The sequence below is a fragment of the Periplaneta americana genome, chromosome 4, assembly GCF_040183065.1.
Source record: "Periplaneta americana isolate PAMFEO1 chromosome 4, P.americana_PAMFEO1_priV1, whole genome shotgun sequence".
Classification (NCBI taxonomy): domain Eukaryota; kingdom Metazoa; phylum Arthropoda; class Insecta; order Blattodea; family Blattidae; genus Periplaneta; species Periplaneta americana.
The window spans coordinates 175,099,488-175,115,129 of record NC_091120.1 but is presented as its reverse complement, the minus strand read 5'-3'; the positions used below and the strand labels follow the sequence as shown (position 1 = coordinate 175,115,129).

Sequence of the window (15,642 nt, the reverse complement as noted above, 5' to 3'; positions counted from 1 at the left end):
CAGTCAGAGGTATCATCATAGTGAAATATAATTTCAAGGACATGTCCTGTGAACAGTTCCATAGTTATTTGTTACAAGATAGAAGTTGGTCCCTTCAGGCTCTTGTGCACAAAGTGGGCTCCACCGAAAAGTAGGGTACAGATGTAATACTGATCCAGCAACTAGTGAGAAAACTGACTAAGGTGAGCCATTGTTTATATCTTTAATTTTGTTCGTACCAATTTTTAAAAAGTCCTCCTTTTTTCAGCAATGTCCTCTTATTTTAGATTCCATGTCCTCCTATAGAATTTCTTCTCATGGTAACCCTTAAGTGGTAGTGGTGGTAGTAGTAATAATAATTATTTATTAATAAATAGTTCTTTAATTGTTCCCTGCCAGGAGTTGAGTTGAAAGCTTTGTACGAGGGGGATCCAGGAAATCATGACCGTTTTGTTGTAATAATCAAAAAAAATATATTTATTTGAAAAAACAAAGTCTGTTACATAACTGAAGCTTCCTTTACTTCTCTACATAATCACCACCTACATTTAAACATTTGTCGTATCTGTTCACTAGCTTTAGAATTCCCATGTTATACTCCTCTGCCGCCAGTTCATTAAGCCAGGTGTTCACTGTCTTCTTCAACTCTTCATCACTTCCGAAACGCGTACCACCCAGAAAGTCTTTCAGCTTAGTGAAAAGGTGAAAATCGCTAGGAGAAAGGTCTGGACTATAGGGCGGATGATCAAAGATTTCGAGTGATGTGCGCCTGTCTTGCAAGATTCTGTCGTTCACTTTAGTCTTCAGGTCTTCTGTGATCAGGTGATGGGCGTCCAGGTCGAGTTTCATCGTGGACATTTGTTCGCCCATTGTTAAACATTTCGCACCATTTTCTCACATTTCTTTCATTCATTACAGTATCACCATACACTTCTTTCAATTGCCGGTAAATTTCTGCAGGTTTCAAATGTCGGGCATTCAAAAATCGAATCACACTCCTCACCTCACAGTCGGCGGGATTATCAATCACGTCGTTCATTTTGAAGTAACACAAAATGCACAATGGCGACTTGTTGCAACCAGTACTCAAAACATTATGAGAACACATGTTAAGGAAGCCAGTTGACCTTCAAACAAGGAAGGGGAGTCAGCTGCGCGGCGGGTATGCGCGAACAGTCGTTATTTCCTGGATCCCCCTCGTATATCACTAATTATGACCTTAGGATTATTTCTTAATACTTGCCTGAAAGAAGACCCAGTGACCAATTTCAAGGGCTGACTTCAACATCTGCTCTGCTATTGGACCTTGTCCTTGGCCCAGTGAGGTTACGTACATTCTTTTCGAAAATCTCATCTGTAAAAAATTATGTTACTGTAATGTATGCTGGGTGATCATAAGGTTATGTCAATATTATGTTAAGAGGTGAGAAAATTGGCCATTTACAACAAGAAATTTATATAATTTATTTAAAAAAAAATCATCCGCCCAGGCTTTCTGGGTTGCTAGAAATGCAGAATGATATACATACAGGAATAATAATTGATAGAAATTACAATAAGTAAATGAGGCAAGTTTACGCGAATAGAAAACAAGAATGTAGAATCCAGATAAATTATAATTACACATATATTATACAAACACAAATTAAAAATAAAGGGAACTATAATTTTTTATATAAATAATTTTTGAAGATTGTCATAGTCCCTTTAACAGTAGAAGTGGCTATTTTTCGTCTAATTTTGAATGATGTCATGGATTCCAAAGCTTTTAAAAACATTAACAAATAACTGTGGGGTGGTACCCCTTGCTCCAATCAACCATGCACTTCTCAGATGCCTTCTATCCGATATTTATCTTGAAAATATGGAATACTGGATTCATAATTCATGAAAAAAATGCTTTCTCATAAGGAAAATTATTCTTCATCTTGCGATGTTGGATGACATTTATTAATTACTTTAATAATATGCAACTCTTCCCATAGACTTTAAGATTATGTAGTGGTTAAGTGGAAAACAATGCTGAAGACGATAAAAAATAAGAAAGAGGAAGAATAGCAGGAAAAAGGAGAAGGACGGTAAAGAGGATCAGAAGAAAACTGTCTCGAAATGAAAACGAACTGCTACAGTATGTCTTTTTCTTATCCTTCGACCAATTTTAAGTATAAAAAAAAAAAAAAAAAAAGAGAGAGAGAGAGAGAGTAACCATTGCTCTGGTCGATATTAAAATCTGGCGGCATTTTCAGTATGTTACAAAATTATACTGACCTTATCTGCAAATTTGTAGAGATCAGCTGCAGGGTCAGTACCAGTTGAGAGTACAAATACCAGGGGAACATTCGCAGCTGATTCGTCATACATGGCCTGCAGATCCGTGGTCTGAGGCTCTACAAACCTCTGACCCAGGTGACGTGTCAGATAATCCTGCATTGCATTTGTCACTTTATCTGGTCGCACACACTTGAGCATTAGCATGCTTTGGAAGTCCGTGAATTTTTCGTCCCAAGGTGGCGGAAGCAATTCTCTACCAAACAAACGGACTGGTGAGAAACTGGACAAGAATCCAGGATTCATAACAAACAATCCAATCTCATCTCTACGTGAAACCTTAAATTTTATCAAGTGTAAATGGTATAGCTTTCCTACAAATTCAGACACACACCAGCACAATGCAAGAAATAAAGATAATATTTTTATTGAAAGTTTTAACATAACTCTATATAAAAATAGTTTCATTCATGCTTGTCTTCTTATGTATACAAAATTATCTTAAAGAAATATCAATCTTCTTAATGTATCCAGCTGTTTGCTGACAACATAAAGTCCACTATAGTCCACTGTAGTCTATTCAGTTGTTGTTTTTCACGAGAAATGAGGGGTATATCTTAAAGAAATATCTGCACATCAAAAATTTAAGAAAGCTCTTTACAAAATGTTAATCAAAAACTGCTTTTACAGTATGAACGAATTTATTGAAAATTGCCATAACTGAATAGATTGCCGTTAACTGAATAGAAAAGGAACGCCTTACTTAAAAAATTTTACTTCCTCTTTTCCAGATCCTGACTTCGAGAAAGAATGTCTTCTCATGAATGTTGGTCGAAATTGACTCCAGACTGTTAAATGAAATGTGATTTGTCTTGTAAAGTGTTACATCTGTTCTTGTTATAATTAATGTTGAAATTTTGTATGTTGTATTTTAGTTAATGTACCATGTTGTATTTTAATTATGTTGTAGCTTAGTAATTATGTGTTACTTTTGATATATACCATACCACGTATGCGATCAGTTGGACGCAATAAATGAATATGAATTTTATTTCATTCTCACCTGTGCGGTTCAAGAGAATTAGCAATTTTCTTGAAGGCTTGCGGATTTTTTATAATATCAGCCACGAATGGCACAAATTCAGGAAGATTTTCTAGAGCAAGAATTTCTTTCCAGGCTCTGACAGAAATCCAGCTTGGATCTGGGTTTGGTACATTCTGTAAAAATAGTAATACTGGTAATAATTTTTTGTCAATATTCCTGGTTTCAAATTTATACTATGCCCATAAGCCTGATTTCTTTAATTCTTCTGCAGGTATACCGTATAGGGGTACTAAATGTCCACATGCATATTTTGAAGGTCTGTCTTGCCGTCTGTATTTTTTTTTTTTTAAATTTGAAATGTCTATTTTTATGAAAAATTCTTAATCACGTGATTTTCAATTAAAAAAATTCAAAACTTTTGTTTTTCGTCCATACTATCCAGAGACTAAACCAACTTCAACGTATAACTGAAATTGAAATTGTAAAAAATTGTAAAAATTGTAACTGTAATCTTGTAAAATTTTGACTTGTTCCATCTCTTAAAGCTTCATTACTAATGTAAGATCTATAGAATACAACAAATGAAATGAAAAAAAAAAAAAAAAAAACAAATAAAATAAACCTATCTTGCAAATTCAGGAACACTTTAACAAGTGAGCAATTTAGAAGAAATCCTTGGCTGAATTTCCAGAGACAAAAGAATAGTTATTTTCAAACTGTGGGTTAGGCACTTTTGACTTCATGCCACTAGATTAAGAGATTTTCAGTGTCAGAGTTGAAATCAGCCACAATTTCAATTATTTTCATTTAAAAATTAGCATGAGTGAAACTGTGAACAAATTACGAAATTATAATTCCGAGTCTAGTGAAGGCATCAGAATTTTTTCAGTTGTATCCCAGTAAAATGTGAGTGTATAAGTTTTTCTAATTACACGTAAACATTGATAATAAAATAAGCACAGTACCATTTTGTATCACTTGTACTTAATCCATTTTAAAGTTTCATCAAAATTTGGTTCACGGTAATATACTACTGTATTGTATTTTTAGTTCAGGGAAATTACTCGTCTAAAAAGAACAAGTTTTTTCGTAAGGATAAGTGGACAAAAAATACAATACAAATGGCGGTACTGTGACTACCAGTATCATATATCCAGTGGGGGAGCATTAAGAAGTAGGCCTACTGTACTCTAATTATATATTGATAATTTTGTTAACTTTATTTTAATTATTTTTTGTAATTACAGTTAATTATTTAGTATTTTATAAAATAACGAGTAATGCCAATTCCGCAGCTTAAAATATCCGTTTTAATCTAAAAAATCGTAAGAAATAGGGCCCCTACAACATTTTTTGTTCTGCTTTTGTAACCAATTTGTCTTGTTTTTCACTCTTAAATACTCGTATCTGGTAACCTTAACAGCAGAAACACTTGTTAAGCGTGAGTGAATCATTGAAGTCGGATCTTAAAGGTTTATAATGAATGGAGAATAATTTGATCAGATTCTCATTCTACATTACCGGCACTAATATACTTTTAATGTACACATCATTTTTGAATTCCGATTTTTATACATAGAATACAAATATACAGTACAGCGTGTCCCAAAGGTCTCCATACATAGGGAAATGTCCATTCAAAATAAAATGTCACATACTGTGCTCTCCAGATCTCTCATCCCTTAATGTTTACCTCTGGGCTCACCTTTAGTTACAGGTCTATCTGAAGAAATCTGGGACTCGCCACATCTGCAAGTGACGTAAATGTTGCAGTATTTACATCGAAATTGGTTGCAACACATTCACTGACCTGTCTCTCGAACACAGTCACATTGAACATGTGACATTTCTATTTTGATCTGACATTTCCTATATAAGGAGACTTTTGAGACGTGTGTGCACACAGTACCTTTGTCTTTTGGATGACACTTCACGAAAATAAATCGTACCAGTAAATATAATCGACAACACGGTAAAATAAATTAATTGATGCAACTGTATAATATAATGAGAAAGTATTTGTCATACAAGGTACCATATCAATATTTCAAAATTATATTTAGAGTTTAAATGTATATTGTTTTAGTTCCTTCTTGATAAATCTTTATTATGTTTTAAGCCGATATATTATTCCATATTTCACTCACTCTTAATGGCGAACCTCCAGCAAGTAAGAATAGCCATTCTTGTTGATTGATTTTACCCTCATCCATATGTATTCGAGCACACAGCAAGAAGGCAAAGTGCAGTTTATTTCGCTCAAACAAACTGCGGCATACGTTGGAGAAGAGACTAAATGTAAAATAGTCGTTGATATTCGACACACGTTTCTTGATTTCACCTGAAGCATGTGTAAGAATGGAAAGTGTTTACAGATATAGAAGCTAAGAGAAAATGGGCAAATAGGCCTATAATAAAATTAAAATATTCTTAATTTACAAATTACAGAGCGATCCATATATAATTTGAAAGTAGTCGCAGCTTTCACCATGCAATGTGTTATCAGAACTCATATTGCCACCAACTCCCCCATAAACTGACTCAACCTTTTGGCAAGCAGCAACAGCAGCAGTAGTGCACAAACGTCCAGTCATTCCAACACAATGGTTAGACATAGTAGGCTATTGAACAAAGACTTATTTTAGTGGGAACTATTTACAGGATAAAACTCTGTAATACGTGTTAAGGAGTTTTTCTTTTTCTTTTCTTTTTATGTAAGTTTTGTCATGGATACCAAAATCTGTTCGGGGTAGAAGAAGATATCAGATGATAGACGACATTAAAATATATGGATCATATGCAGAGACAAAGAGGAAGAAAGAAAATAGAAAAGATAGGAGAATGCTGGATTTGCAAGACCTACCTTTGGGCAGAAAGGAATGAATGAATGAATGAATGAATGACTGGAATGAAAGAACCGAAATATTCCATAACAACAAAGTCATAAAGGAAGAAGAAGAATAAGAAGTAGAAGAAGAAGGAGAAGAAGATGATGAAGAAGAAGAAGAAGAAGAAGTTATTGAATCTTCGAACTTGCTACATACCACACCAGGACTGACGTCTGATTTATGTTGCATTATTGCAAGATGAAATGAAACAGATAGGGTATAACTTCATAAATATATATATATATATATATATATATATAGACACACACACACACACATATACATATGTAATAATACGTGGTGCCACAGCCCTTGAAGATCCCAGACTGACCAGCTGGCTGCTAGCCTCACGTTCACATGCCGAAGCAGAGGTGGACGATCATCCAACCAGAATGGAGGTACCGTGTGGTTAGCACGATGATCCCCCCAGCCGTTATAGCTAGCTGGCTTTCGCAACAGATTTCGCCACCTATTGTAGCTCCCCAAGTGCATCACGATGCTGGGTGGGCACCTGTTACATACACTGGCCGAAATTTCATGAGAAAATTTGTTCTCCCACGAGGAATCGAACCAGCGCGTATTCCGTAACGTAAGTCCTAAGCAGGATGCCTTAGACCACGACGCTACAGCACGGAGCTATATCTCGGGGAAAAATAAATAAGCGAGTTTTCATAATGTCAAGGTTCAGTGACAGGTTAGATTTGGTTTGTTCAGGCTTTTATTATAAGGTTTCACTCCATTTTGAGCATTTTTTTCATTCAGTCCCCGTTTCCTGGGGACAGTCCCCGAATTTTGCTTTTTGTCCCCAAACAAAATCCGTTCCCGGAATGTCTCAGAATTTATTAATTTATCCCCAGATATCCACAGATTTTCAGTGTTAATTATTATAATTTTACGAAAATGCTATTGAATATCATTGTGTCTTTGGTATTCATTCACAAGATAAAATACCTGCAGGATGTATATTGCTGAGATGTCTTCTAGAAAGAGAAAAATTTTAAGAGACATTCCATTATTTTTCTTCCAATGTAGATGTACTTGACCTGGATGGAATAATTTATTTTATGAAATTTCTTGCTTGAAGAAATATGTGATTTCAGAGAAAATAGCAAAGTCGAATGAAAAAATGCTCAAAATGGAGTGAAATTTTTTTTAAATTTCCCCGAGAAAATGATTTGCTGTGCAATTCCAGGAGAAAATTTTTTTCTTCTCTGAAAGTGTTATGGATATCCAAAAAATCCAGAATGAGTTTAGAAACTGTTCGAGCCATGCTTGCTATCTTAACCAACTTCAACTTGAACTGTTAGGAATTTGCTGCAAAATTGGGATCCAGAGAACACCTGCTTAAAAATTCACTCTTCTGAAAATATCAGTACCGGTAGTTTATGTAGTATTTAAATAGAATGAATATTTAAAATGTGTAAATAGAATGAGTATTTTAATCCTTCAAGGTGTGTTAAAATAATAGGTCTATAAGTGAATGGCAAACTAACAGAAATGTTAAAGGTAGTTTTTTCATATATCACTCGATATCTGTCCCTGGAAATTGTGAAAAGAATCTGGTAACCTTATTTTAGAATATCTTACAAATACACTTTTTGGCCTACATAGATTTACCCTGAACCGAAGAAAGGAGTGCTTTCCTGCTTAGTATAATATCATGGTGGTACTACGGATTATGTGATGATTTCATTTGAAAATGTCTGAGAAAATCATTGGTCAGATATATAAGAAATAGAAGTATTTGGGACAAGTTGGGTGGGTTTATAGCTTCCTTAGAGTGATATGCTATTATGTTGACATGTTGATGTTATTTTCAATTACTTAAGTATGTTTCTCGCTCCCCTGTATGTTGTGCATATTGCGATCAAAGATTCACCAGAAAGTTAACCAGTATTCCTATTCAGGCAAGAACTTCTGGGTATTTTCGGAACTTCTTCACTAGACGAGGAGCCTATATTCAACCTGACTGTGATATATTTCAGCATTTTATGTGATTTGAGGAAATCTCAAAATTCAATATTTTATTTCTCATTACTAATATAAGCTAAAAATTCTGTTATGTATAGCTTACGTATATGTTGCAGAGTGTGAGATTTTCATTTAAAATGAAACTTACGAATGCATTCTTCAACACATTTTACAGAGATTTTATTTTGCTAAGAAATTTTCACTGACAACACTGCACTGAACCATCATTGTAGAATGGCTGAATGGTCATGCGCTACTTCTTCCTGCAAGGACAACTCAGCTGATATGATAGCAGGCAATGCAAATGTTAATAACTCATAAGATGGATCTACGCAACAACCACTCTCACATTATAAATAGATCTTCTATACTAATGAAGATCTAACAAATGCTTTAACTGGTTTTGGAATATTATTGTATTTTGCACCAAACATTATGGTTAGAAAATGTGCAAAGTTTTCCTATTGTATCTGAAGTACTAAAACATATAAAAATAAAACAACATTAGGCATGAATAATATCAAGAGAAAAATTGTTCCACGACCAGGCATCGAACCCAGGACCTTTGGCTGAGCATGTCAATGCTCTACCGACTGAGCTGCCCAGGAACTATACCAGATCTCAGCTCAATTTTTTGCTACACGAATTTGTGTGAAATTACCTATCGACTTGCTACTTATATTTTACATAATATGAAGAGTCCAATGCAAGAATGATGGATGTCACTTTCTTGCCGAAAATGAACCAAGACTGTCAATGCATAGCTTAAGACATATAGAATGTACATAGAGAGTTATATGGCATTAACACTGATAGCCATTGTCCAGTAATGATCGGAAAATCACAGTTAAGCTTTGAGCGCTAAGCATTTCAAACTTTCAATTGCTTCTCCTGCAAGATTTATTCCAAATGACAACCATCATTCTTGCAGTGGATTCTTCATATGTTATTTCAAAATCTGAATACTGAATTCGTCAAAATTTATGTAAGAAACATATTATTAAAATCGCCGTTTACTTGTTTTTTCAGTGTTCGTCATGCTTGCCCTAAATATCTTGATAAACCACTCAAGAGAATACTGATACATGGGATCTATATGGGAAAGATCCGACACACAGAAGAAGAGAATTTGTCCACGATTTGCTACAGGTATGTAGAGCGCTCGAGTAGCATCAATATCAACCTGTGTTTGCTCTGCAGCTTCCACTTTAACCTAATAAAAAAGAGAAATAATTTCATTACTATAATTTTCTTCTTTTTACACTCAATAAATTTTAATTGCATTTTGATGTACTATGAGCTATGTTCAGGAGAACAAAAATATCTTGTGTGAAGTGCAACAAACTGGCATGCTCAGAACACAGGAGAGATATCTGCGTTGAATGTGCAAAATGAGGATGTTCTTCAGTGGTGGCTGTGGGGAGCTGCATACAAAAATAACCAAACAACTTACTTTATTTGAAGATTAGTTCCATGCGCCTTATCTTGTAAGTTGTGTTTAAATGAGACAGGCTCATGTTAGTAGATTTAGTGGCATTTAAAAGAATCCTGCGGACAAAATTCCGACACACCCGCGACGCTGCTGTTGCGAGTGTCGTTAAATAAACCATAATTTAATTTTTTATATGCAGATTTGAAATATCTAACTGGCGATGTTGTAGTTGGTTGTATAATATATACTACATGATACATCAATAAATGAAAAAAATAACTGATCAAGAAATTGAATTCAGGATATTCAAGAGTACGCACCAGGGCGCTTGCCTCATTTATTGTGATGCTGTTAGATGTTTCAGATTCCATTATGGTTTGGAAACATTCTAGCAATGGCTCCTTCTTCTCATGAACAACATTTACTGTTCTTATTTTAAATCCATCTTGTTGCCCCAGCTGATGGAATTGTCTTTGAAACACATTAATCTAATACAGACTGTGTGGATAACGAGAGAAGAAAGGGATACTGGTTAAATTAGCAAAAAATATGCGAGCCTTTGTATTTTGTTTAGCGGCTCTTTCCATTATGATATTCAACTGATGGGCACTTAATTTCACATTTCTCCTGAATTGTTAAGGTACTGAACTGAATAGACTGTAAATATTGTACAGAATTAAGCATTGGTGCACTTGTTATACTAACAACGTTAAATAAAATGTATTTAAAACTGCGCGCTACTGACAAACTGCTGCAAATTTTGCAGCGCCTGGAAACTCTGGATTCACGGCAAGGGGCAGCAGGGAGGCGGGGTAAAACTAACGCGCAAGGCATCCGAGACGAGACTGGCAGCTCCAGGGGAGGAAGTGGCTTCACCCTATAGTCCTTGTCTCTGGTTTCGCTCTGGCAGCACCAGGGGAAAAAGTGACTTCACTAACGATTGCGTGCATGTCATTGAGAGCGAAATTTTTTAAAACATTCGAGCCGCTAAATAGAGACTGTATAATAAATGTATTACACAACATAAAACGGGACAAGAGCCACAAATGTCTGGGGGTGCTGCAGCTCCGCAGCCCCTCTTCGAAAGCCGCCCCTGATGTTCTTATCCTGCAAGCCTCAAAAAAAATATTAAGATTATTTCTAAGTTATATAATATTATTAGAAACATGTCTCTTCTAAAAATAGTGCATTCAATTTGTAAGTAAACTGAAATATATTAGTTATATATCCCAAATATTCATTATAAAATTTCAAAACTCATGTATGAAAATTAATTGTGTTACCAGCAATCTCTACCGTATATTTTAAATATAAAAATAATTACATAATTTTATAATTGATCAGTTATCAGCAATTTTCAAGCACTGACAGATCCATTATAGTTATTAAGTTCATAAATTCTGTAATTTTGCAGTTTCATAAAGTTAACTTGCCTTTTCAACTTCAAATTAATTTTTTTATAATTCAAAAATCCCTGTATAACATATCGATAAAGAATATAGTACAAAATAAAAGCCATTGTACAAAATAGGCCCAAAAAATATGTGGGATGACTTGTAACCCCAGGTATACAATCAAATCTGTCAAAAAAGGGTATGCAGTCCAGGATTAATAATTATTTGCAATACACACAAATAAAATTTAAAATAGGCCAAAAACGTAAATTCTTCTTTTCATAGCGTATAGAATTGTAACAATATAGGCTACTTATTAGGTGTTTTTGTTCAAACTTACAAACTCTGTTTAAAATCAATAATTCAAATTCGATACCAGTCAATTAATTGATTAAAGGCATTTGGTTAAATGATCAAAATTTTTAGTCAATTGACAACTCTAAATCCTATGTAAGCTTTCAAGTGAGAATGAGGTTAAGATGGCAAAAAGTAAATGATAAAAATAACTCCCATGTTACAGACAAAAAGAGGAATGATCTCTAGAAATAATTAAAACATTGAGGCCACCATACATTGCTAGGTTCAATGCTTTGTGTTCGATAGTAATAGTAATGATGTGATGATTATGATGATAATGAGAAGGAGAACGAGGAAGAGGAGGAGGAGGAGGAGGAAGAGGAAGAAAATGGAGAGGACAATGATGACAATAATGATTCAAGAAAGATTCTGTATGTCATAATGGTAGAAATACGAACCTTTATTTCTTCACTCTTTTCTTTTGAGGCTTCTAATGTTACAATGAGGTCAATGTCATCAACAGGGGAGCCTTCAGAAGCACTGAGTCGATGCAAGATGCGATCCTCGCACTCCTTCAGCTCTTGCTTCATCTGCGCACTTGAGACAATGAGAGCACTGCGGGCCTCCTCTAGATCAGCTCTCTCTTCCATCACCACCAGAGCCAGGAGCTGGTCTTGTAGACCACTAAATAAAGCACACAAACAAACCACGCTGTTTCCTCAGTCTGAAACATTATCTTTCACATACGAGACACAGTAAATTGCTGCCTTTAGTTATATGTGTTTGCTAACACAAATTCTAATAAAATATATTATGTTATTGTTGCTCCAATTCCTACTCACTTGACAATGGAGTCATTCGACGTATACCAATAAAATATACACATCAGTGCTGAATATAAAATATGAATAGTTCATTAATCACTGAAACATGATCCGTTATCTCATTTTTTAAATAAAATATTTCAAATAAGAATTGTACTAGATGTTAGTGATATTCTAATAACTTACATTATATACTTCACTGCAATTAAACATATAAAACTATAAAATGGAATGGAAAACGAAAATCTGTGTCCTATTACTTATCTAAAACAACCAACTTGATTATTATGCAAATCTAGTCTTTCAGGTAAAGCTCCCTGTAAAGCAGACTTGAATAATTTCAAGGGAAAAATTGTTCCAGGGCCGGGTATCGATCCCAAGACCTCTGGTTGAACGTACCAGTGCTCTGCCAACTGAGCTACCCAGGAACTCCACCCGACACCGTCTCAACTTTTCCCTTTATATCCACACAACTCGTGTGGGCTGACGAAACGCCAGAGACCCACATCGAGTGCACACAATCTCTGTGTGACTTGGAATTGTGGTTTTCTGTTAACGTACACAGTGACGTATCTTCAGCCCATGCGAGTTGTGTGGATATAAAGGGAAAAGTTGAGACGGTGTCGGGTGGAGTTCCTGGGTAGCTCAGTTGGCAGAGCACTGGTATGTTCAACCAGAGGTCTCAGGATTGATACCCGGCCCTGGGACAATTTTTCCCTTGAAATTATTCAACTTGATTATTGTTTGAAAACAATTACAAAAAATTCCATTATTTTGATTTCAGTTGTATAATTTAAAATATTCGTAATGTACCGTTACTTTATTCATAAAAATGGATAAACAAAATTAATTTTATTACACTTTAAGCACTTTCATGTCTGAAGGGAAAGACTCAGTACTCTATTTGACAAGAGGCTGAATGGACACTGAGGCTATTTTAAATATAAAAATCCAGGATTGACAGACTCTTTTAGTCCATAGCCAGTCATCATCACATCATCATCATCATTATCATCATCATCATCATCATCATCATCATCTTCGCCATCATCGTCGTCCTCATTCCTCATCATGATCATCAACATTCTAATACAACATATGTGATATTTATTTGTCAATCAAACTTTACATTTCATGGTTATGGTGGACTTTTACATTTTTGATTTTCGATCCATCTTCACTTAAAAATCCATCCAGATACCATTCTTCTTGTTCATTTATTATTATTATTATTATTATTATTATTATTATTATTATTATTATTATTATTATTATTATTATTATTATTAACATTCTATCCCTTTTCTTCACCTTCATCTCGTCTAATTCTTATCATCTATTTGTACCCCATTTGTGTTAATATATAGCCTATATTCATTTACTAAGTATTTCCCGTTTAATTCCTAACCTTCCATTTTAAATGCATTGCTATCTATCCTTCCTCATCTTTCCTCTTCTATGCACTCTCCTAACTAGACCATATTCCTTCCTTTTCCCTCTTTCCTATTTAAATATTGCGTATTCCTTTCATTAATTAATTATTTGCATTGTTTTCTCGAATTTTTAAATCCACGTAATCTTATTCTTTCCTTCCTTCCTTCCAAGCTATTTTCCCTCAAGTTTTGGTATACGTTTTCATTGTCTCTATTTTACAACACTTACATAATTTATTATATTCATACTATTCTCTCCTATATTTATTTACATACTTTTCTTTTGTTTCTACTCCCTAACCCCCTCTTTTATTGCTTCTTTCCATATACTTATATCTAGAATACTACTACACTTATAGTACCCTGATTTACAGTTAATTTAATTTCACTAATGATTTCTCTTTCACCTCTCTTCTGACGCAACATATTCACCATCGTAACCGTGTCTCCTGTAAAGTTAGCTTCATATAAGAGTCATTCCATTGTCAAATCGAACACCTACGAAACATGACAACTTAATATTTGCTCCAATTTTTTTAAATATATTCTATTGATGAAATTAAATAACCCATGTGTAATTTTTTCGGGCTGACACAATTATTTAGTCATTTATTAAATGTTACATTTTCCGTAAATTTGGATGCAAAGTATTATGAAAATGGTTATACTGAAGGTTCTATAAATCGTAGAAATTTCGTATTTATATCATTTTAAAGTACAATAATTGCAGTATTATATACTAATTTTTAGTGTTCAATCAAATTATAAAATGGGCCCCTTTTAGGGGGTTATATTTTTTAAATACGTTTTCATATATCAGGGACTTACTTCTAAAAAGGGGAAAAAATATCATTATATTCTTTGAAATGTTTTACGTAGAACTGCGTTGGTTTTAGAACTCTATTCGAATCAGAAGTCGCTGTGCAAATAATTTACTGATGGTGTGTTCGGGTTGGATTGAGTGAGACTGCGTGCCGGAGCATACAGCTGCGACAGCAGCAGCGAGAGTGACTAATATATTATCAGTGGTGCGGTGTTACTTTACGTAAATAAACAGATAACCTCTAGTTCTAAAAGCACGTAATGTCCCTTCAACACTTAGCAGTTTCCCTTTAATTTATCTAACAATAATTCCTAAGTCTTTCGAAGTAGGTATCCTGTTGTGTTGTGTGCATGTCAAATCAAACACCTGTATACGAAACGTGACCATTTAGTATTTGCTTAAATCTTCTAAAATATGTTGTGCAGATCAAAATAAGAGGTCTGTAATTTTTTCTGGGATCATACTTTAAAATTTTACTATTTATACTCTTTTAATTATATGACAAATTCATCCACGATGCAGTATGAAAATGCTCATTGTTAAGATTCTATGCATCGTAGACGTTGTGTGTTGGTGCCATCTGAAATGGGAAGAAATGAACTATTATATTAATTCTTTTAAGTATAAGTTTAAATACAAATGGGGTTGTTTTAGAGGGTCACTTTTTAAACATAACTTATTATTTTTTTATAACAGCTTACTTTAAAAACGCAAAAAAATATACGTACAATCCATTATATTTTACATAGAACTACGTTGGTTTCAGATTAATTTCGAGTAAGAAATAACTTTGAAAATAATTTTTGAAGATGTGTTCGCGGTGCGCCAGTGGTGCTACGCATACTGTATCAAGTGACAAGAATCTGACCTTGGACAAAAACATTAGAAAAACATTTCTAATATTGCTTTTAAATTTTTTACCATTAGTGAACACAAAATACATAGCAATATTTTCTACTCAAGGTACCAGCAAGCAAAAGTGGTGCGAGGTACCTTACAACTTCATTCTTTTGTTCCACTGACAAAATCTGAGGCCATGATAAAGAACTATTCCCTTCAAAGTGAGAGCAAAGTGGTGGACATTAAATAGAATTGATATTGGTTGTAGTTGATTAGTTTTAAAAGTCCAGTGTTGTGTAAACTGTAGTTATTTTCACAAGTGTATATTTTACAAAAACAATATTTAAATACAGTACTGTGTTATGTAAATTTACGTAAAAGAGTGATATTCTGACCGTGGAACAGTGTAAAGTGGTCACACGGCTCTCATCCGGAGCTGCACCTGCAC

At 34.3% G+C, this 15,642-nt stretch overlaps 1 protein-coding gene across 1 annotated transcript in view; it reads right to left on the bottom strand.

The window, feature by feature from the left end:
• The window catches only part of LOC138698450 (dynein axonemal heavy chain 1-like), a 629,600-nt gene that overhangs the window by 22,776 nt on the left and 591,182 nt on the right, over positions 1–15,642 (bottom strand). Inside the window, exons 20-25 of the mRNA XM_069824385.1 lie at positions 11,733–11,958; positions 9,169–9,364; positions 5,440–5,633; positions 3,311–3,465; positions 2,248–2,503; positions 1,223–1,333 (exon numbers count right to left, since the gene is read on the bottom strand). Of these exons, the coding sequence (XP_069680486.1) occupies positions 1,223–1,333; positions 2,248–2,503; positions 3,311–3,465; positions 5,440–5,633; positions 9,169–9,364; positions 11,733–11,958 (1,138 nt within the window). The remainder of the gene's footprint in view (positions 1–1,222; positions 1,334–2,247; positions 2,504–3,310; positions 3,466–5,439; positions 5,634–9,168; positions 9,365–11,732; positions 11,959–15,642) is intronic.